Source organism: Phragmites australis, chromosome 18, assembly GCF_958298935.1.
Source record: "Phragmites australis chromosome 18, lpPhrAust1.1, whole genome shotgun sequence".
NCBI lineage: Eukaryota > Viridiplantae > Streptophyta > Magnoliopsida > Poales > Poaceae > Phragmites > Phragmites australis.
The window spans coordinates 7,687,779-7,711,218 of record NC_084938.1 but is presented as its reverse complement, the minus strand read 5'-3'; the positions used below and the strand labels follow the sequence as shown (position 1 = coordinate 7,711,218).

Sequence of the window (23,440 nt, the reverse complement as noted above, 5' to 3'; positions counted from 1 at the left end):
ATAGATTGCAAGAAGTAAATACGGAAATGAAAATAAGGTAGAGAGAGCAAACTCAGTACAAGGGATTTTTATCCCGTGATATCGATGGCATAAACGCCAGCCCTAGTCCACATTGGAGTAGCCACCTAGGCTATAGCTCCCGGACGGCACCCAGTCATGGCCCTTGAGCCACCTAGGCCTCAAGTAGGTTGAGCAACCAAGCCACCAAGGCAATGTCTCACCACAAGCCTTTCTTTCGGTCACTTACCGTTGTATTCTCTTCGGAGCTTAAGCCACCAAAGCAAGGGTCTTCATGTCCCTGTACAACCGTCTTGTCGCCGCTCCACACCAAACCGAAGGGTCAACAAGCTTGAGCCATCAACGCCCAAGGTGCCGGTGAGTTACCAAGACTCTAAGGCATCGATGTACCACTTGGTACAAGCTAGGATCACTCCTTGATCCTCTCTCTAGGCAGTAACACCTAGCAACAACTCTCTCTAGGGCTATTAGCACTAATCACTCTCTAATCATATGCTTAATTTTCTTGGATGATCACTTTAAGCACTTTGGTGGCTTGAATGTCTTCTCAAGTGTCTATGAGCTTCTCTGAACTCCAGCACACTCAAATGGCCAACTGGGGGGTATTATAGCCTCAAACCCGTGCACTAGCCGTTGCTCCAATAGTCATAAAAGATTATGAGCATCGGATGATCCGGCATTAACAACAGTACAAACACCGGATCATCCAGTGTGTACAGTAGTAAAAACTAGCTGTTGGAATCCCGCTCAAATATATTGTGAACACTGAATATTCCAGTGTAACCTTGAACTCCATCACCAGACTATACGATGTGTATACTTGAGCCAACCAAACCACATTTTCTACACTATTCATTGCTCAGCATGTAGATCTTTAGGACATCGGACCATCCAGTGTGTACAATCACACCAAACTAGCCGTTGAGACCTTCTCCTGGAAAATACTCCGGTGCAACTATCCGGCATGTACACCTCCGAGCATCGGACCATGTGGCTTGTAGATCTTCAGTCTTCAACAGTTCTCCGAAGAAATGCTCCGGTGTGTGTCTCCTCTCTGAGCACCAGACCATCCAGTGTGTACAAATCTTTTGCACCAAATATTCCTCCTAAAAAATGCTCTGATGTGAACATCTTGCTAAGCATCGGACCATCCGATGTAGTCTTCATTTTCTCCTCTAAATTGAAAAATACTTCGGTGTGTATTGCTTTCAGAGCACCGGACCATCCGGTATTAACAACTTTTTTGAACTCCAACTCAAACTTTCTTGAGTTCGGCATCGGTGGCTTCTTTATGTATTGCATCCATGAGACCTACTAAAGCATATACTTGACAAATATGTTACTCCCATTGACTATGTTGTCATTAATCATCAAAATCACATACATGCCCTAAAAGGGCCATATACACTACAATCTCCCTCTTTTTAGTGATTGATGACAACATAACCAAAGCAAGTGGTAAAACATAAATGATAACAAATATAAAGCGCACAAATAGTGAATGACAATAATTTATGAAATGCACAGGCCTTACCATTTTGCATGGTAAGAACAACCTATGGTACCAATTGTAACAAAACTAATGATACCAATTGAAAGTGCACCAAAGATACCAACTGAAGATGGATCGATTGTAAAGGAAAGATCACATCTTTGTCATACCTTGTTCTTAACTTCAATTTGTCCCCATTTTGTTGTGATTATCATGGAGACAATTCTTCCCATTTCTCCATTGTTTCCCTTGATCGAATCATACAAGAACTCTTTGCTTTGCGCGCTCCGTGCCTTGATATCGCTTGTAATCCTTCCATGCGCACTTCTTGCATCATGATTCTCCCTTTGTCAACAAGCTTCAACAATATTGCATCATGCAACTTGAACTTTCTTTGGTCATCAACATTCTTCCCCTTTGTCAACAATCTCAAAAATGCCACAAACACATGTTGAACTCAAGGGAAAACGTTATAGCACACGGGAGAAATATTCATGAACCATGATCCAATAAGATGATACCACTAGTAAAAATCCAATAAAGGAATGGTACCGAATAAAGGGTAAATATACCAACCATAGGTATACATGCCAAATGTAGGAATGCAATTGAAATGAGCTACATAGATACCATTTGAAATAAAAACACATGGATCACAATTCATAAAAATCACATAATATGGTCTAAACTCCCTCTATATGTGTGCATATATATGATGAGAATGAAATATATGCACAATTAGACAATATGACAAGATAGGAAGTTTAAGCTATATTATGCATGGAGGTAGCTTAAAAAATCAAATGAGTTGACAATAATACCAATTGGCGAATAAGCATTGCATACCTCCGGGGACTTGTAGATTACTTCATGAGACTACAAAAGATATTACTTGCAACAAATGTTAGTCCAAATCATAACCCATATGATATGCTCTCCCTAAATGTGTGCATACAAATGTTAAATATTTATGAGAGACATGCACTTATCATTGATAACAATAGAGAATTTATCCTATAAATTGGACTCATGGCATATAAAGAATTTTTTTTTTGTCTTTTTGGTGTAATATCAGTTCGGTATCTCTTAGTCATTTTGATGTTTGTTTGTCTCATTGTGGCATGGTTGTATGTTTGAGGCATGCTCCTCTTGATAGGATGCTTGCTACTATTAGTGTGATGATATATTTATCTCTTGTTCTATGGTATTTGGCTAGTTATACCTCTAGTTTCAAGGGAGGTGCTATCAAAATTTTCTTGTTCAGCGGGCCGGTAGGTAGGCTAGTAGCGCTCCGAGCTTGTGGAGGTCCATGAGGTGTTACAGTTGGTATCAAATACTAGGCTTTAGGTCCTAGGTAACTAAAGGTTAAATCTAACACACATGCACATGTAGGATGGGTATGTGATACATTTCATTGCATGTGTCTTTTTTTTATCTCTACTAATCTTTGTTTATTGTTTTAAATATGTGTTGAAGCTACTCTATTGATTTTTTATGTACAACTTGTTGTTTACTCGTTGGTAAGCTGTTAAGGTGTTGTAGTTATCTCTGTTGGAGTGGGGAGGATGTCGAGAGGTTGAAGTTGTTGGTGTGGCCGTTTGGACAAGCTTCAGATGACTAGTAGCATGCCTATTGTGTGGCACTACAACTGGGTTGAATGGAGGGCCCCCATGATGCCTTTCTGCACTGGTAGGTGAGGTTGACTAAGTGTTAAGTCTGTCATCCAACAATCCACATACCTAGCGAATATTTTGGGTACGGGATGGATTGGTCCCCATGCCGTGTACCCTAACTATTTGTTATTTGGATGTTGAAGAAGTTGATCGATGTGTGCCTTATCTTGGTGGTCAAAGTGATGACGTTTTTAGCCTAAACCTTAGAATGGTGTAGGGTTTTTTAACCTATGGAGTCAGACTGGTCTTTTGTTGACCGTGGTGATGCGATGCAGGCTATATCCGAGTGGAGTTTCAAAAGGTCTATTGAGCCATTTTCACTGAGGGTTTTACACTAGTCGTTGACGTTGTTGAGACCTAGTGTTTAAGCCTAAGGGTTTGTTCTACCGTGTCTTTTCCTTTTTGTTCAAAGCGTTTCTTTGTAGTCTAAATGGCAATGCAGGTTCTTGTGTGATTGCTTTTTGTAGTCATAAAGGGATGTTGCAGTTTGAGATGGTGTTCTCAGGATAGCCTGAGTAGAGTGGTTCGTTGGTTGTGAGAGTAAGAATTTTGCATCAGTGGTCCTACATCTGTTCCATGTTGTTATTCATTTGAAGTGCTGGAAGCTACTGCCTGCAAGGCTAAGCCGGAGTTGTTGGCCGGATCATGAAGTGTTTTCTTGTGTTTGTATGGCAAGCCCCATTGTGTTTAATGTGGGGATCTGTTTGCTCTGAAGGGGAGGCAAAGTTTATGCATGGCCTATAGGCGCATTGGTGATGTTTAGGTTTTACCGCAAAGGTTGTGGCCTATAGCACCATGGTGGGGTGCTAAGTTGTCTTGTCGTCTTTGAGTGTTGGAGGCTGAACCAAGAAATTAAGATCCGCTCATTGAGTGGATCCTAAAGTTGAGGGTTGCCTGAACCTTTTCCTGACCTAGTAGCTGGAGGTGTCGCTAGAGCTTTTTGTGGCGTACCCTTGAGTGGTTCTTCGTGCGTAGTCTGAGATAAGGTTTTCTTCCTCGTTGGCTTTTGTGGAGCGAGTAGAGTTGAAGAAGTAATTGACTAGTTTCTGTCTTGAGGATTTCCTACAATGGAGCGTATCTTCATTAGCTGCTCCGGTTCTTTTGCTAGAATGGAGGCCTTTTGGGAGATGTCTGGATAAGTTGCTTGCTAGAAGGTTGTCCCTATCGGGAGTAAATACCCACTATCACATAAAAGCGATGCTTTGGGTGCTTGGTTGGTAGAACATCAATGTGAGTTCCAAGGATGCCTTATAGTTGGGTTTATCCAAATCCTGGTTTGAAGGAAGAGTGTTGAAAATGTGGAGTTCACCACAGAGTTTGAGTGGTCGGTTCAGAGGTATGTTCAGAAACTAGTGAGTGCTCTCCATTTTAAGGGAGTGTTATGGAAGAGGATGTCCTCTGTTCAGGTAGGCCTCTATAGTCTGGGGTTGTCCAAGAGGTTGTATGCTCTCTAGGGATTTGAAGAGGAGTGTGGTATGTCGGCACTCAGACTGTTGACTATGAACTGAGGATTGCAGAGTGTGTTTTCTAAATTGGCTTTGTAAAGCAACTATTCTTGAGTTGGAATAGCATGTATGAGGTTGTAGAAGTCATGTCTTCATCCCTCTGCATGGGCTTTTCACAGTAGTTGCCTTGTCTGTTGGATTAACCGACATCTCTTCCGCTTTTTTTTTTAACGAAGTTTGTGTTGTGGATGTGATGTTAGTTTGAAGAAGTCATGGTGTGGTTGTTGATAGTATAGTAGGCCTATGAGCATAAGCAAGATGAGCAGTTGTCTAGTATACCAGTCTGGCATGTTTCTAGATGTGGTGACCAACACGGTCTAGTAATTGGTTTGGCTCTCTCACGATGAAGGTTTTTCAGTGTTTGGATTGGAGTATGCAAGTCTAAGCTTGTGCCCCGAAGGATGAGCTACTGAGTATTCAAACTTTAGTTGGGCAAGAGGTTGTCCTTTCTAGACTTGGTGATGCATCGATGTAAGAGTGTCTAGCTAAAGGCTCATTCCTTAAGGTTGTGACCGACCCTTGAGCAGGTCTACCCTAACTCTTGTTTTGGAGTTAGCGGTGTTGGTGGAAGAAATGAAGGGTCGATGTTCCCTTAGTCCTAAACCATAAAGGTTTTAAGTTTATCCTTCCTCTGAAGGCATGAGGACGAGGTAAAGAAAGTCATTTGTTCTTAGCAGGGTTTTGACTCGAGTTTGTGGTGTTACTCAAGTAGTGTTTTGGGTGCAATTGCATCCATCAAAGAGGGTGTTCCTGGTCAGCTAATGCATTGGTTTCAGAGCTTGTCTAAGAGAGTGTCTCTTGTTTTGCTGGTTTAATATCCATGAAGATGTTGTGGGTTCTTGGTTTCATTTTCTCTTTTAATAGTGCGAAGAAAGCGGGATGACGTGATCATCTTCTTCAAGAGGTCGGAAGGTGGGTTTTGCAAGGTGGCTCTATCGATCTTTAGACGTGATGGTTTGTAAGCTACGCATTTTTAAAAAGGCATCTTTGTGTCATGGTAGATCGATGTGAAGAACGGCATCACGTTGCAAGATTGCTGCAGGATAAACAGGACATGATGTTGTCCATAGCTTTTTGGCTTTATGTGGTTGTTGTGAGTAGTTTTAGGCTGAACTTAAATGGCCTTGCAGCCGTTGAAGGTTCCGAAGTGGAGTTAAAAGCTTTTTTGTGGTAGTCTGTGTGGTTGGTTTATCTCTCTCACCTCGAGGGTGAGCTATCTTATGGGTTGTGGTAGATAGACTTGCTAAGTCCCTGTTTCGCTTATCGTGAGGATGACCAGTTCGACGTGGGCCGTGTTTCCCTTGGTGCTAGGAAGTGGTGAGGTTGCATGGTGTGCTCAAGTCATTTGTGTCTGATCAAGCTGTCAAGTTTGTGTCCCAATTTTAGTAGAGTTTGCTTAATGCATGGGTCACTAAACTCTCTTATAGCACAGTTTTTCATCCTCAGACAGATGGTCAGTTAGTGGATTTATTCTAACCTTGGAGGACATGTTATGTGCATGTATTCAGTCTTGGAAGGGCACTTGGGAGGACCAACTAGCTTTGGCCGAGTTTGCTTATAACAACAGTTATTAGACGAATATCAAGATGCCTTCTTGGAGGCTTGGTTTGACCAGAAGTGTGTTACTCCTCTTTGGTGGGATGATGTGGGTGAAAGGCCTTTGCTTGGCCCGGTCTTGGTTTAGCGGAGCATAGAGAAGGTGCAGGAGTTTCATCAAATTTTATTGGCCACTTAGAGTTGATAGAAGGGCTATGCGGATGTTTGGAGTCGGGATCTAGGATTTGTGGTTGTCGACCATGGTTCTCTCAGAGTGTCGCCGATCAAAGGCATGGTGCGTTTTGGTACCTCCAGAAGGCTTAGTCTGAGGTACATTGGCCTGTTCTTGGTCACAGCCCATGTTAGCGGTTTGGCTTTTATCTGGAGTTGCCAGAATCGATGAGAGGGGTGCAAAGTATTTTCCATGCCTCTATGCTATGGAAGTATCTTTACTGAGCATAAGATCATTCTGGAGTCCATGACCGTAGAGCGGGATTTGACCATGAAGTGTCATTCGGTGTGTATCTTGGGACTCATCCGAGCGGGTCATGTGAAGGAGGATAATCAAGTATGTGATGGACCTTTGGCCAAATTAGTCTTAGTGTGAGAAACCTGAGGATCAAGTGCAAAAGAACTCAAATAAGTACCCCTAGCTCTTAGAAGCTGGTGAGCGTTAATTGTTGTCTTCCACTGTATCTTTGCTTTGTTGTCCTTTCTTATCGTAGCTTTAGAGTGGGTAGATTCGGGGACGAATCCTTTTAAGGAGGGGAGAATGTGATACCCGAAAATGAGAAATTCATTTGTTGATCATGGGACCCATGAGTACAAAATTTGACCTTTTGAACAGTTGCTCGGATAGACAATCGGAGACCACAAATGCCTAGATCTCGTCAAGATGATTCTGTTTTGCTATCTAACATCCCATTTGGGCACTCGGTGAGTCCGTGGTGAGCCCAATAAATCTAGATCGTTGGATAAAAAGAAAAAAAAGGATAAGGTGGGGGGATCGATCCTGATCCCGATCCCCACCTAACTGCCCCCATTCACATGCTCGCCCCTAGCCCTAGATGTTGCCGCCCTGTTGACCACCCCTGCTGCGTCACTCTGCCTCCGTTGCCACCAGCGTGCCACCGCGCCAGCCAGCCACGGGGCCCAGCCACCTCTGCATCACTGGTGCTGCAGCACTGCCAGCCGATAAGGTCATGATGAGGGGGTCCAGGGGCATGGAGCAGAGGGGGCATTGAAGAGCTGATCGGTCGTGAGAAGAGAAAAAAAAGAAAGGAAAAGAAAAGAAAAGAGGAAGAAAGAGAAGGAAGAAGAAGGAAGAGGAAGACAGAGGAGGAAGAAGAAGAAGGGAGAAGAATGGGTCTTTTCACGAGTTCGCTGATTTTCGTCATCAATTTGTGTTTCCACTCCAAAGGTAACCTCTCCGTAGTTCTTAGATGCTTGTGGATAATTGGTATCAATCGTTTCCATCACCGGATTAGAGTTTTGGTCGATTTGTTGCGTGTAGTGTTTTAATTCAGAAGTTGAGGCCTAATCGGTGTCGAATTCGATGATTTGGTTAAAAGGAAAGTTGTAGGTCTCGTCGAAAGCTCTTAGTTGACGTTGGTCTTGTTCTTTTCGATTAAGAGGTTTGAGAGTAATTGTTAAATCGGTGTTATCGCCCGGCGAGAGTTAGTCTGTGCGTTGTTGCTTTGTTCTTTGGTGTTTGACCCCTTAGTGGAAGTTCTCGCTCGGTGTCTTGCAAGCTTAGTGGTAGATGTTTTTCCATGAACCTCGGTTTTTGTGTTCATGGGGTTTTTGGGTGTAGGAGCGTGTCTCCTTTTACTTTTGCTGTTGCAGCATTTTGGTGCTAATGGTGTGTTTGTTCAGGTGGTGCCGTTTCATGTCGTAGCTAGTGCCCGTCTTCATCGTTGGTGAAGGTAAGTGAATGTAACCGATGGTTACGCTTTAACTTGCTACTTGGTTGCCTCCATATTTTAATTGTCGCACTTACTAATGATTTATTGAAATTAAAAATGTGAACATGTTAGTTATTTCTCCGCCTTGTGAAGATTGGATGTTCTCCCTGGATTATGAGGTAAAGGAAGTGTGATATGTCTTATGTCTCGCAGTTGTTTATATTCTTTGTATGCGAAGCATGAGGTATATAATTATGTTGGAAGTTGTGTATTTTGGTTATGCACGAGCTTGTTGCTTTACTATTTACCTTTCTGAAGTTTACTTGGATCTTGAATTAAGAAATGAAGAAAGTGAGATAAGTCGCTTTGTAGTTGCTCTTGACATATTATGCATATTTTGAAAAGTTATGTTATTGAATATGTATGAAGCATGTTTTACATATGCATATCATGCATTGGAAGTTTTGTCGCCATCTTATGGTCGTGACCGTACCGGTATAGCGTTGTACATTGCCCGTGGAGGGGTACGATGCATACCCCTACGTTGCCCGTGGAGAGGTAAGAGTGAGGAAGAGCATGACATGTGCATACATATGCATTCATATTTATGTTTTTACTTTAATTGCTTCGATGTCGTTCTTATCTTGCAAGGAAGTCTTTTTTACCATTTTGGTTAATATTGATATGTGAATCATAGCTAGTGGATGGTAGCATGTGGTTGTTGATGTTTTGTCAAGTTTAATTATGTTTCCTGATATTGATAACTTGTTTAGTTTCTAATTTTCTAGTAAAGATGATCGCTTAATTAATTGTAGCTACATAGCTTGTTAAAGCAATTCACTTGTTGAAATTTTTTAATCTCACCCTTGCAATCTTTTCAGGTGTGCCTTGAGGTGACATCGAGCATCTAGGAGGGGTAGTAGCACGGCTTATGCATGATCACCTCCACTTTTTTGTCTTTTTGGTTGTAATATCAGTTCAATGTCTCTTAGTCGTTCTCATGTATGTTTGTCTCATTGTGGTATGGTTGTATGTTTGAGGCATACTCCTCTTGCTAGGATACTTGCTATTGTTAATGTGATGATATATTTATCTCTTGTTACGTGGTGTTTGGCTAGTTATATATCTAGTTTTAGCGGAGATACTACTAAATTTGCTTGTTCGACGGGCCCGTAGTTATATATCTAGTAGCGCTACAGCCTTATAAAAGTCCCCAGGGTGTCACACTTCCAAACAAGGCCTAAATGAGGAATTATCCGTTGGGGAATAGGGCCCATTGACATCACTCATGCAACAAAAAGCCGACCTAGATCACAGTTTAACCGGGAAACACCGGAATCGGTGCCTGCGCCAGTCGGTCCGCTAAAAAACCATGAGAAAAAAATATCTTTGTTTAAGAACGAGCATTCATACATTTGTGAACCTTATTTCATTGATTTACTAGTGACCCCAACTATAACCATTAAGGTATTACAACCGGTTTATACCGGTTTGACTATAAGAAACCATTGGTTCAACCGGTGAACTGTGAACTAGTCATGTGACCGGTTCGATGGCCATTCCATTTTTTTCACACTATGCATCCCTAAATTGGGGAGGAATCTAGCGGTGCGAGAGGAATATGCAAGTAACATGTGTATAAGGTGACTTGCTACTTATAACAACGTGTACCTGTCAAATAGCATGTTTAAAAAGTTTAGGATGCAATTTCCTAATACATATCAATTTTCATGTAATTGTAGGCCATAGCGTTTTATTCAAAGAATGTAGACGCCATACCGATGCTCACCAGTTGGGAAGACAGAATTTCAGGGTAGTGTCTGCAAGGTTTCCTTCTACATTCAGAAAGGAAGGGTAACAAATTGTATCTCACTTATATTTGCACCAGGTAGCAACCAGCAGGGTCAACAATATCGTCCTCAAATTACCAAATATATCCAACAGTAGCGTCATGCAGCACACAGAACTTCAGTTAAGAAGCGCGGTCAAAACACAGACACCATTGCATTCCGTTGTTCCAAGTACATCCTCAACTCAATATACAGTTACGATTTTGGGCAACCGTGATCAAGATTGTGCCTGGATTCATCGAGCTCCCAAGCTTGGAAGCTGAAAAAATTTCTTGCCTGCTCCAGCTAGGGTGACACCAAGTCTGGGTTCCCGCTAACGATCTCCACCGTTGATTATCAGTGAAGGGTAAGGCACCTTTTTTATATCAACAAATGTCGAATATTCAGAGCTAAGTTGTTGTTTCCATGGCTCCCCATCCATTTGCATGAATGCGTCCTGCCATTGGCCACCTTTGATCTCTATTCGGATTGCTGCAGCCTGAAAATGGCATGGCAGGATCAATTATATAATTTATTCTAAAAGCAATTGTTGGAACAAACAAATAATACTGTTTATAGTAGAAGATTTTTTGGTTTCATTTGTGCCATTTGCTTACAAGTGCCATTTACTTACAAGTCACATGATAAAATAAAATGTTAACTCCATTGTGATCTCCTTTCAGTCTTTCTGAACATGAACTTGGACTGTACTGTGCAGTGAAATACATTTTGTTATTCTATTTTATGTTAACAATTTTAGTGAAATGAAACTCTTTTGAAAAGAAAACAAGCATATAGCAGTTTATCAGTTGTCCTACCAAATACTATACATGATGGAAACCACCCCTCTTCAAATGAGATTCACAAAATGGAACTGCATACTCATGCCAATAAATACTGCAATAGATAATCATCATTTTCAACAACCACCCAAACATTTTGTTGTGTAGGGAGCAAGTACCTGAGCTATGTGCTTCGCAGATATAAGTTCAACCATCACGAGAGATGCATGCCATCCTTGCTTCAATCCAAATATTTCGAGAAGACCATCATCTGATTGAGCTTCAACAAATCCTCTCTATTGGCATAAGTGAATCTATCAGAAGACTATGTTAATTCAGTTGAGGAGATAAATGATCACAGTAATTTACTCAACGCACTTTCTCCAAATATTCAGGCTTCAAGTTTCCCCATGGGTTTCTTCCGCTTGCGTAATTGTGAAGGTTTAATGCAACAATAGCCCTGACACTGCATTATAACATTTTTGTTAAATGAATTGAATTTCATTTCCTATATGTGGAAGCATAATCCCTAGCTAGCCCAAAATTCGAGAGATTGTCAGCTTACCTCGATGGTACAGGAATGTTCTCCCACTCAGAGCTGTCCATCTTCTTGATTGATAAACGGATAATGTTCCTCAATCCCCTGCATATTAAAGAAAGAGCGAAGTGAGAGAGTTCGCATGCAGCCTCTGCTACTCTGGATTTGATAAATTAGCGTCGCTGGTAAATAACTTCTGATAACCGGAATATTTGTCTGGAATCTGGATTTTGGTAGATTAAAATTTAGAAGAAAGGAAACTGACAACCTGTGTTTTTGGACATCGAAACTAAAGACGCAACCAGTCCAGATTCGTTATTGCCAGCAACTGAATAGTATCAAATTACTGGCATTTGGTGTAAACTAGTACAAGGATGTTTTCAGAGACATAGACCAAATCGCATCACATGCTACTCTTTATGAGGAAAACCCATTTGACTATTAGAAAAAAGGAAAAATTCCAGTTTTTGACCTTCAACAATGACCTGAGTCCAAATATACACCTGTAACTCAAACCGTCTAACACACAAACCTGTTGTCATCAAAACTGTTTAAAAAACGAAATAATTCTTCATATGCCATTGAAATATTTTTAAACACTCGATTTGCCATCAAAAAAGTTATTGTCCCTCGTGTAGCACTACTTGAATTTTTTCACCCCTATATGACACTGCCATCATAACGAAGCTGACAGCAGTGGCACACATAGGAAGGGAAATTTAGTTTTTTCAACCCTGTGTGGGAAGGGAAATTTAGTTTTTTCATCCACTGTGTGGGAAAGGGAAATTTAGTTTTTTCATCCCCTATGTGTCATTGGCATTAACACCGTTATGATGGCAGTGACATACAGGGGAAGGAAAATTTGAAGTAGTGGCACATGAGTGATGAGAACTTTTTCGATGGCAGATCAAGGATTTTGATAACTTTCGATGGCATACAGGGACCCCTCATTGTTGTCTGGACTCACGCCATAGTTGAAGGTTGAAATGGACACGTTAGTATGATCGTTTTTCAAACAAATAAAAAAACTGAAAATATTAGAATAGTCACTTTGATCAGCGGGGTTGCCAGACATGTAGGTATTTGCAGAAAGGCCACATCAAAATAAAAAGAATTCCAGCTACCGTACCTTAGTTCAGGGTCACTAATACACTGAGTAAAGAACCATCCTTGCTTGCAGGTATATCCTGCGTAAATTAACTGTCACAAAATCAGCCAATCAGTAATTTAGTTAGAAATGCTCACTCTAAAAGTGTATTAAATACATGTCATATGGAAAACTTCGCATTTGCCACACTAAAGGGAATTTTATTTCTGCCACCGTGAAGTTGAAGTTTTTCTTGAATGCAACTTTAACATGCTATTCTTTTTTCTTATTTGCTGTTTGTTGTCAGCCTAACCCAAAAGTAAATGCAAAAATGAGCTCTCTTCCCTTACCCTGTAGAAGGGAAACCTTGTAGAAGGGAAATAACATCAAAACACCTGTCTGTAACAACTGCCAGTGAGTGTATTGTGCTCAGCAATTTTTTAAGGAAGTGGGGTTTTCTTCATTTATTTCTTAAACCTAATAAGGCCAAAGAGGTTATTTATGCATTTCATTTAAGGTTGACTAATGAAGCAGCACTTTGTAGTACTATGAAAGAAATCTACAATTTTGGCTGAAAAAAAGAAGAATTTTTTCAGTGGCCAATATGAAATTTTACTGGCCAGCAAATTACAAAGTTTTCATAAAAAATTTGACATGTCCAATTTTGTACCTTGACCAACAGGAAACTAAAAGAATTATCCAGTGGACAAGGCACGCATCAATTCATGCGGTGAAACCCTAATTCTGGTGTTGTCACTGTTTTAAGTAGAAAATTTGTAATCCTTAAGCTGCAAGTTTTCATGTTCATTGTAAAATTACAGAAAAAAGAGATAATTCTAAACTGTACTCCTTATTCATTATTGCTACAGGGTAAGAGGCATGGGGCTTTTGCGTCAAAAAAGAAGCATGGGCCTTCATGAGGCATCCGTAAACTAGTTGGGCGTATACATATCCCTTACTTAAATATACTACACTTGCAAGAGAGAGGTAAGAGACATGGACCTTCATGAGCCAACCGTAAACTAGTTGGGCCTATACATACTAGGCTGATTGGCACGCCTATGCGCACCTATGGGACTTTAGTGTTTGGTCAGACAGGAAAGAAGCAATGTTTAATACTAGGCTGATTGGCACGCCTATGTGCACCTATGGGACTTTAGTGTTTGGTCAGACAGGAAAGAAGCAATGTTTAATAGTTTATTTGAAAAAAATGCATAACATATAAATCATTGTAGTTTTCATTTCTAAAAATTCTCATTGAGTGAAGACCTGAAATGCATGGAGCTTGAGATAACACAATAATACTATGAGATGTCAAAAGCTGCAACTTAATTTCACTTGAAAAGGATTACTTTTCATGGAACGAACAGCAGCCTATGGAAGGAAATACAATCACAAAAGTAAACATGGAAGAAATAAAAAAGAACTGAGCACTGATATGCATGTAATTGTAGATACCTCACCGAATTCAAGAATAATTGTAACATCTAGGTGAACAGGGCATCCATTCTCCAGACATTAATATTCTGAGAGGGAGGCGAAATTGCAGGAATATTCATCAAAATGAACTGAAGTGCTACCGTCCTTTACATCATCACTAGTCATTTATAACTCTATTGAACCAACTTATTAGCTACTGGATTAACCAAGTTGTGTAATAGGAAATGTACAGAACAAAGCAAAAGGAGAGGAGAACTACTATGTAGCTGAATGTAAATAATCTAGAATTTGCAAAACAGAAAAATGACATTCTTTCGAAACCAAAATATACTTGCAGGACTCGTGATAACATATAAAATAACTGGAGATTGTATACATAGTCTACTGCTAGATCCTAACATACCTTATTCTGATAACAAACTCATCTATCATTGCACACACAGATATTTAGTAGCATGAAAAGGGAACCAAAACATGATTGCATTAGATCATGTACTGCACTGAAAGCTCCAAGATGTTCATTATTTTCATTTCATTAATGTAACCCTAGCCTCGATGAAACTTAAGAACTTCAGAGTAGCCAAGTAAACTCAAATTTATGGAAGGAAGCATATTGTAAAAGAATGATTTTACCTTTAGATCTGCAGGAAAACAACATCATTTTCCGCAGTTTCTTAATTTCACCAATTTGTTTATGAATAGGTATTTGAGCACAGTCCTAACTTTTTTATTATAATGTAAAAAAATGTGGCAAATACCAGTCATGCAAGATCAGCTTAACTAAATATAGTGGTGATAGAACTTTAGAACTCATGTAAAGGGAGAAAGCTGACTTCGGAAATAAATATTTTGCACTAAGAGGTCTGAAACAATGACTGGTGTACCATAAATAACAATGGTAAACAGTACAGAAAACAGTGGATTAACAGAATCTATGGGGGAGAAAATACACATCAGGAATAACCACAAATTCCACCTTAGGATAGTATGTATGAAAAAAGATAGCAACTAAAGCAGCGTTTTGCCATCATTTTCCTCAGAATCAACTTATTTTCCTTGTGCTGAACACAAATGGAATCGAGAAGGAGAACCACGTAGGAAAAGAATTACCAAAAAATCATGGGACCCTCGTGGCCCGCAAGGAGAACAACGTGACCGCCGGTTTTGCCCTAGCGGATGAGCTGGAGGATGAGGTCGGCAGCGCGGCGAGCGGGGAGCTACCCTGACCAAGCCCTCTGATGTGTCACGGGCCTTTCGGGAGGAGTCCAACCCCAACCCTCGAATGTGGGAGTGCGCGTCGATGCGTTCAATACACATCAGGTTGCGGCTCCCTGATAGCCGCTTGAGCTCCGCCATGGCTACCACCACTACACGGACCCAGACCCTAGGGAGCGGTGCAGCCATTGGCGCCCCCAGAGCAGCCGTACGGCCCTAGCCGGGGCGCCGAGCGTGGCCGTCTCCGACGTCGTGAGGAGGGCGAGGTGTTGGTCGCCACCGCAGAGCAGGAGTAGGAAGGCATCTTGCCGACCCTCCCGTACATATGAGGAGTAGCGGCTCAGCTTCTAGCCAGCCGTCGTCGGACTGAATGCGAGAGGCGGCGCACGGTCTTGGCGACGGAGGAGGCGGCAGGTGTGGGTCAAACCGCACAAGGGATGTGGGGATCTAGTCGGAGAGAACGTGCCCTAGGATAGTATGTATGAAAAAAGATAGCAATTGAAGCGGCGTTTTGCCATCATTTTCCTCAAAATCAACTCATTTTCCTTGTGTTGCACACAGATGGAATCGAGAAGGAGAACCACGTAGGAAAAGAATTACCAAGAAATCATGGGACCCTCGTGGCCCGTAAGGAGAACACCGTGACTACCGGTTTTGCCCTGGCAGATGAGCTAGAGGATGAGGTCGGTAGCGCGGCAGGCGGGGAGCTACTCGACCATGCCCTCTAATGCGTCGCGGGCCTTTAGGGAGGAGTCCAGTCCCAACCCTCGAATGTGGGAGTGCACGCCGATGCGCTCGATACGCGTCAGGTTGCGACTCTCCAACATCCGCTTGAGCTCCGCCATGGCTACCACCATTGCACGGACCCGGACCCCGTGGAGCGGTGCAGCCGTTGGTGCCCCCAAAGCAGCCGCGCGGCCCCAGTCAGGACACCGAGCGCGGCGACCGCCACGAGGACGGCGAGGTGGCGGTCGCCGCCGCGGAGTAGGAGTACGAAGGCTTCTTGCCAACCCTCCTGAACGGATGAGGAGTAGTAGCTCAGCTTCTAGCCAGCTGTCGCCGGACCGAATGCAAGAAGCGGCGCACGATCTTGGCGACAGAGGGGGAGGCAGGTGTGGGGAGTTGCGTGAGGGAGGCAGGGATCTTTCCGGAGAGAACGCGATGTGGTGACAGCATGGGTGCGATTTGAGCGAACCGGCTACGGTGGCTCAGCGCATGGGAGCCTTCCAGAACACACAGGAGAGGAGAACGCTCAAGAAAGGACAAGTCATAACCGCCCGATCGCGATCTGACGACCATTGTTTTCTTGTAGGCCCACATGTCAGCTACAGTAGCTACAATGAGGGAGAGGGCCTAGGAGGCCGCCGATCCCAGGCCTGTTAGAATATGTTATCAATTACTGAATATACTACACTCAACATTCATATCTTACCTTTTCTTAGTAGACAATTAATTGAATGTCAACAGTTTGCAAAATGTAGCTGAAAAAGGTGATTCGTCCCTTTTGGTTAGAACTGAGATATTTTTTGTGGATTACTCAAAGAAAAACAATACATAATCTGCTATTCATTTTTTTTCCTTTTCATAAAAAAATGGTAGCATGATTGTTAGTTGACCATTGAAACTTTCACTATATTGACTGCAGATCTTCCATAGATAGTCATGCTGACCCCAACTTAATGTTATAAGCATACATCGAAAAGGATATACAAAACCTGAACGATCAATGTGGGTTTGAACTAATGAGCCATTGAGTTGTCATAAATATGGGAAAGGGCATCCCAAAGTTGCTTACCTTATTAGATAAAGGTCCACTTGCAAGGAATGGCTTCTCGTCACGCAAATGATGAAATCCATAAGCAACTTGAGCATCCATTCCTGCATTACAAAGGAATCGTATCGTCAAGGCCCATAGTTAAGAAACCTATGTAATGAACATATTATAAATGGAAACATATTGTAACAGCAAACAAAACCCCAGCATATATACATTAAGTCCTAATGTCCTATATCTCATCTTCTCTTACACCAAGCATGAATTTAAAGGGTACTAGAAGAGGGGAAAAACTCCCGAGAGACGATTTCATCTCATTATCTCCAATGTGGTACTAAGAATGTATTATTACTTACCTTTCTTATTAAATAAGAAAACTAAGCACAAAAAAACCCGATGGTTCTTTTTGAGAACACATCCCAGGTGATTATCCGTGTTTGGACCAGTTTGCCACCTAATTTTTTCTTAGCTAAAGGACATGGTCTTGAAGATCCTTCCAATTGATATGACGCAGCATATGAAGGCGTGATAAATATTAAAAAATGGATCAAATAAAACAACATGATTTTACCTAGAATATACAATATAAGAAGTAACCGTACCGGATTTTTCCAAACAACTAAATAATCTAAAGACTCTAAGGAAACACTATCAAATATGATCTTGAACAAAGAGACTGTGTGAAAAAAGAAAGTACCTATGCTGAAGTAATTATAGAAGACACCATCAAAGCAGGACACAGTCTCAGGCAACTCTCCCTCAGCAATGCCATCCTGCAGGAAAGAGTAACTTATCTTAGTTTAGCATAAGGCATAACAGCGACAATCCAAGAAGATAGTCAAGAAGCGTTGGGTCATTACATCATAAAATGTACACTCTCCGAGATGCCTAAGGGAGTGAGGGAGGTCCAATTCTTCTTCTTCTTCTCCACCATCCGGCATCGAAACAACAACATGCCAACTGCACAAAGGCAACATAATATGAGCCACTAGAAGTGGTAAAACTGGGTGTATGAATCTTACCTTCTGAACAGGGAACTTGATCATAAAGATAAATTATGAGGCTATAGCTGGCGCGAGAATGAAAATAACACACCATGAATGAACAAAGAGAACATCAAGTAACAAGCTAAATGAGAAGCTATACAGATAGCAAGGTCATTTGTAAGTATGAGCTATCTTTCGTATAAAGAATTCCTCTAAAGGCTTTAACATGGACATGAAAACCTCTGGGATAGCAGTATAGTCTTAATCATCGCATGATGTCCCACCAAAGTAACACTGCTAAAGCCAACATGCCTTATAGTCTGTTGATTTAACAACCGCGTGATTTCCCACCAAAGTAACACTGCTAAAGCAAACATGTCTTACCAACATTGCACTTTCTTTTATGATGAGGACAGCCCTGTTTCTTGATATCGGAATAGAAACCTAATAGGTTGACAGGATCTACATGCATAATTCTATTAAGCTAAGCATAGGTTGCACTTGATGAAGTTTGTACCATTTGATTGCACAGTAATATATATTAAAGTTGATATAGCTGTACAATTAGAGCTGGAAAACATAATGATCAATGTATATATGTTACTAGATAGTAGGTACTCTCATTGTTTCCAAATAGATATAGTTTTAGATATTAGATTTTTCAAATGGAGTGATGTTAGTAGATTTATCATCAAAAGTATTCAATATAATTATATTGTTTTCTTACTTTTTACCAACATATAATTAGAAAAAATGATGGACAAATGAGTGTATTGGAGGAGATCATGCTGATGTCTGAAACATCTACTAGAGAACAGAGGGAGTAAATTGTAAGGACAATGATTGTCCTCGTTCAAGTGATATCAAGATACAAAAGAAGTATGAAGTACAGAGATATATCATCATTAAATTGCAAGAGGATGCTTACAGACCTTAATAACATCCAATTTAATAAATAAGAGTCACCTGTCTAAACAAGAAACTGAGCCAAAAATGGCCTTGTAGAGAGATCGTTTGGCAGCTGCTTTCCATGAGAAAGAAAATGAAGCACCCTGAAAATAACTGTTATGTGATGAAAAACTTGCAGTAAGTAGCTTCATAAGAAGAATGTAAAAGAAAAGAAAGAGATCCTTTTACCCAACCAAAGCTTCTGGAGAGATCATTTCCAGTTCCGAGTGGTATGACAGCAACTGGAGGAACAGGTTCCCTGTTCTGAACATATAGTTCTCCTAAACACCCCAACACCCAACCTACTGTACCGTCACCTCCTGCAACCTAGGAAAGATTAACTATAAGTATTAAGAAATGCCCAACCTTTTTTTTGCCCTGGGGTGGCAATCAATAAGAGTCCATGTTCACAATGTCTCAGAAGTAGAGTTTCTCATTGATAGAACTGTACACCAGAAAGCATTTTTAACCATGGATCTCAACATCATTTGCAATGTAAGACAAGGACAACCACCACCTAAACATGACTCATGGCTAGATTTAACCCTTAACCAATTGTCCCTGGAAGAAACCACAGTATTTTTGGAGTATGAGGGTGTTGCAGATTACTCTAGGACTCGTTCTGAAACATCAAAACAATGTACTTCTTTTTTATGATTTTGTTTGGATACTTTTTACAATTTAGAATACTTATGGTCAAATTAGTACAAAAACTGTAAGACATAATGCTAGTACTACCCTGAAATGCATAAAACAAATTGGCAGGATGCGTAACTAACATTGTTTTAGACTAATGCAGCCAACAAAGTTATGTACATACCATGACTCTCAGATTTTGGCGAACGGACCTTGCACTATGATCCCCAGAGTCAGCAAGTTGTTCCAAACAAGCCAAAGCATATTCCACAAAGTCAGAAGGCTTCACAACAGTAAGATCAAAAACCTGGATGCAGAAAGCTGTAAGAATGCATTTAGTGCCTAACCATCTCAATGTTTCATGAACAGAACAGAGCAGTCCTGAACATTAGATACTGTGTTCCCACCCTTCATCTGAGTACAAGTACATATCTCCCTGAACATATTTGATCGCCACCCACGTTACACAGTCCATATCTTGCTTAAATTACCATAGTCGGGTAAGAAAGGTAACAAAGTATCAGTAGCATTTCCAGCTTAACCAACTGACAAGATTCATATAATCATAGTCGATTACTTCTTCTGATTATCGATTAGAAAGGCGATATCCCCAGTTAACAACTGAATATAGCATGACATCAATGCAGAATTGCAGATTAATATTACTGTATCTGGAAGGTTCAACTATTACTAAACTACAAACAACAGTATCCATGGATGTTAACTTAGTTACAGCATGACAACATATGTAGATTAGTATTAGCAAAGAATTGGTCCTTATAACCAACTAGATTCCCTCCATTGTGAATTCCTGATGTATTCATCAAGACGAAAGAGATGCTTTTTGTATTGATTAACTGATACTCACTCATGAATCAGGTACCAATTTCAGTAGACAAAATTGTTAACTACTACCAATAGTCCTTGCAAGAGCAACTGCCAGCTTTGAACAAATGGAAACGTGTTCGATCTCTAACAATAATTTCTCTCCCGTATACTTTGGATATTAGCTTGGTGACATGATGGCAATCATGGCAAACTCTGAGGTTCTTGACTATCCGAATGGGCATGCCGTCACTAGTACTAATCAAAGCAAATGCAATTGCCAGCTTCTCACTGTGGCGGCTGAGTGCGTCCTCCTTCTCCTCTTCTTCAATATCAAGCAAGACTTCCTTCTTGTCAGGGATGTAACCTTCCTCCAATCTAATCCTACTATCAATTTCATGCCATTTTATCAAAATATCTTTTATGTGAGGATGAGAAAGATCTCCAACAATGAATTGGTGAATAAATCCTTTAATCTCCACAGTGCTACAACCAGGTGTCTTGTCAACTCCCTTCTCATGCATTAGGTGCCTAATTTCCCTCGCAGAAGCATGCCTACCGGAGGCAGCATAAATGTTAGCAAGAAGTACATAGGCACCGCTTTTGTCAGGCTCCAACACAATCCAATGCTTGACAACATACTCAGCCAACTCCACATTCTTGTGGAATCTACAACCAGCCATCAGAGCTCCCCAAATCAAGGCATCAGGTTTCATGGGCATTTTCTCAATCATCTCTCTGGCCTCATTGAGCAAGCCATTTCGTGCAAGAAGGTCTACCATGCATCCATAGTGCTCAATCTTTGGTTTAATGCCATACTTCCTCACCATGGAATCGAAAAGCTCCCGGCCCTTGTCAACCAACCCTGCGTGTGTGCATGCACACAATGCACCAATGAAAGCAATGTCATCCGGCTTGACACCTAAGCACTCCATCTGGGAGAAGAGCATTAATGCCTCTGAACCTCGGCCATGTATTGCAAGGCCTTTTATCATAGTAGTCCAAGCCAGCACATTCTTGTCCTTCATCCCCTCAAACACCTCCATTGCAAGCTGCACCTCACCACATTTGGCATACATATCAACCAAAGAAGTTCCCAAAAACACGGTGATTCTAATGCCATTCGCTTTCAGGTAACCATGCACCCACTTCCCCTGCTCCAGTGCCCCGAGCTGCGCACACGCTGCGAGCACCCCCACCAGCACCGTGTCATCTGGGCAGACACCCAAAGCCTGCATCCGTGCAAACATCCCCAGCGCCTCCCTCCCATCCCCAGCCTGGACATACCCATTCACCATGGCGCTCCAGGACACAGCGTTCCTCGTAGGCATTTCGTCGAACAGATCCCGGGCATCGGCGACCCGCCCCGCCCTCGCGTAGGCCGTGATCATCGTGTTGAACGTGGAGGCGTCCACGGCAGGAGCTGTCCTCAGCAGCAAGATCCCGTCAGCGAGCCGGCCGAGGAGACCCGCGTGGACGCGGATGAGCGCATTGCTTACGAGGAGGAACCGCTCCAGGCCCAGCTTGACGGCGTGGGCGTGCACGGCGAGCGCAAGCACCGCCGCGCCCGGGGCCGCGGGGGACAGGGCGATCGACTTGAGGAGGGAGGGAAGGGTATGCGGGGTGGGGAGGAGGCCCGCTCGGAGGAGATGCGCGTAGAGGGGGAGCGCCAGGTGCGGGCGCGCGGAGCGGGAGAGCGCCCGGATGAGCGCGTCGTGGAGCTCCGCGTTCTGCCGGAGCCGCCCCGACGTGACCAGCTCCGCCTGGATCCGCGCGATCGCCCGCGCGTCGCCGCCACCGCACCGCGACAGCAGCTCCACGTAGCGCGCGACGCCGGTCATCTCATCACATCGTATTCTCCAAGCGTTCGCTCACAGGCCACGGCACGCGACATGAACGGCCATACAAATATGAGAGAGAGAGAGAGAGAGAGAGAGAGAGAGAGAGAGAGAGAGAGAGAGAGAGAGAGATTTGACCTGGTCTTCGCCGATGAGATCCTGGAGGCGGGTCTTGAGGACGGGGCCGAGGCGTCCGCCGCTGCGCGGGTTGACGAACGCGACGAGTGGTGACTCGGGCGCGTCGTCGTGCGCCGCGGCGTCGAACCACGGGTTGGAAACTGCGCCATCGCCGCCGCCGTCGAGCGCGAACGCCCTCGCCGCGGGGTCCCTGGCGCGCAGCGCTGCGTGCACGGCGGCGCGGAGCCGGTGCGGGAGAGTGGCGCGGGTGCGGAGGTCCTCCTTCTCGAACGCGGACGCCGCGGCGCGGCCGAACCCGCAGCTGCGGAAGGAGAGCGACTCGATCAGCGCCCCCACTAGCGGCGGCGGTGGCGGCTGGGGTGTGGGCGAGCGCGGCTCCTCCCGTTCCCGGTCCCGCTCCGCGGGCGTCGGCGACAACGACGAGGACGACCAGAGCGACGACATCATGGAGGGCGTGTCGGAGCACGACCGCGACCGCGATCGCCACCGCGGCCGCGATCGCGGGTTGGGGCTCGGGGAATGCGTCATGGGAGGCGGGGGAGGGGAGCGCGCGGCAAGGCGGTTGGAACGGAGGAGAGAGAGGGAGGAGTTTTGTATGGTCGGCTTTCCCGCGGGGAGGAGGCTGATGAGCCCGGTCCTCAGCTTGGACAGCCAACAAAGGAATAATACCCGAACAAAATCTGGATAGATTTGGACAAATTTTACTCCGTTTGGAAATGCAGTAGTCCAGTTTACTGAGATACGTATTTCAGAATTGCTCTTTTAATTTATTCGGAAATGTGTTTTCGAAATGACCGTTGATCAATCAAAAGTGTAGTTATTGTCAGAATCGTTGCAAGATGACATTAATAATGGTATATAAGGTCTATTTTCAACTCTAGGCATGTTATGTGTTTGTAAGATAGTTATCTATCCGAAAAATAAAAGTTTAAAATGGAGAGAGTAGAAATTTTTGTTTTAGATTACAAATGTAAAGTTAATTCATTTGCATTGATGATGACATTCATCGGCCGAAATAAAAACCCACCGAGCTATGTGGATAAACAATTGATTTGATGGCAATCGAATTGTGCTCAGTACAGGTACGAGATCTCTTGCAAGGTACAGGACGACAACAGTTGAATCAAATTTTATTCATCAGCTCTGCTGTCGCCAAAACATTTTTGCAGGAATCTTACGACAGTTTGATTCTCCCATAACTCGTGATAAATCTTCATTCCAATCGAGGCCTTCAAATGTAAACTCCCGTGTCAGTAAGACAATATGAGTTTAAAGG

The 23,440-nt window shown here is 42.8% G+C and overlaps 1 protein-coding gene across 4 annotated transcripts; it reads right to left on the bottom strand.

Annotated features, from left to right (window-relative positions):
* Nucleotides 1-9,983: 9,983 nt before the first annotated feature.
* Nucleotides 9,984-22,784, bottom strand: LOC133898995 (diacylglycerol kinase 4-like). 4 transcript variants are annotated; one of them, XM_062339857.1, is made up of 12 exons: nt 22,165-22,784; nt 19,548-19,670; nt 18,917-19,054; nt 18,746-18,831; nt 17,654-17,753; nt 17,491-17,566; nt 16,815-16,897; nt 12,407-12,477; nt 11,305-11,382; nt 11,118-11,205; nt 10,919-11,035; nt 9,984-10,456 (listed from the first exon to the last, which is right to left on the bottom strand). In XM_062339857.1, the coding sequence occupies exons 1-12, from the start codon at nt 22,690-22,692 to the stop codon at nt 10,292-10,294; spliced, it is 1,653 nt and encodes a 550-aa protein (XP_062195841.1). In that variant the 5' UTR covers nt 22,693-22,784; the 3' UTR covers nt 9,984-10,291. The 4 variants fall into 4 exon arrangements, with proteins under 4 accessions (XP_062195841.1, XP_062195842.1, XP_062195839.1 ...); XM_062339858.1 differs by lacking the exon at nt 9,984-10,456 and having other exon boundaries at nt 10,919-11,053; XM_062339855.1 differs by lacking the exons at nt 9,984-10,456; nt 10,919-11,035; nt 11,118-11,205; ... (6 more) ...; nt 18,917-19,054; nt 22,165-22,784 and adding an exon at nt 20,232-22,152 and having other exon boundaries at nt 19,546-19,670.
* Between the last annotated feature and the right edge of the window lie 656 nt (nt 22,785-23,440).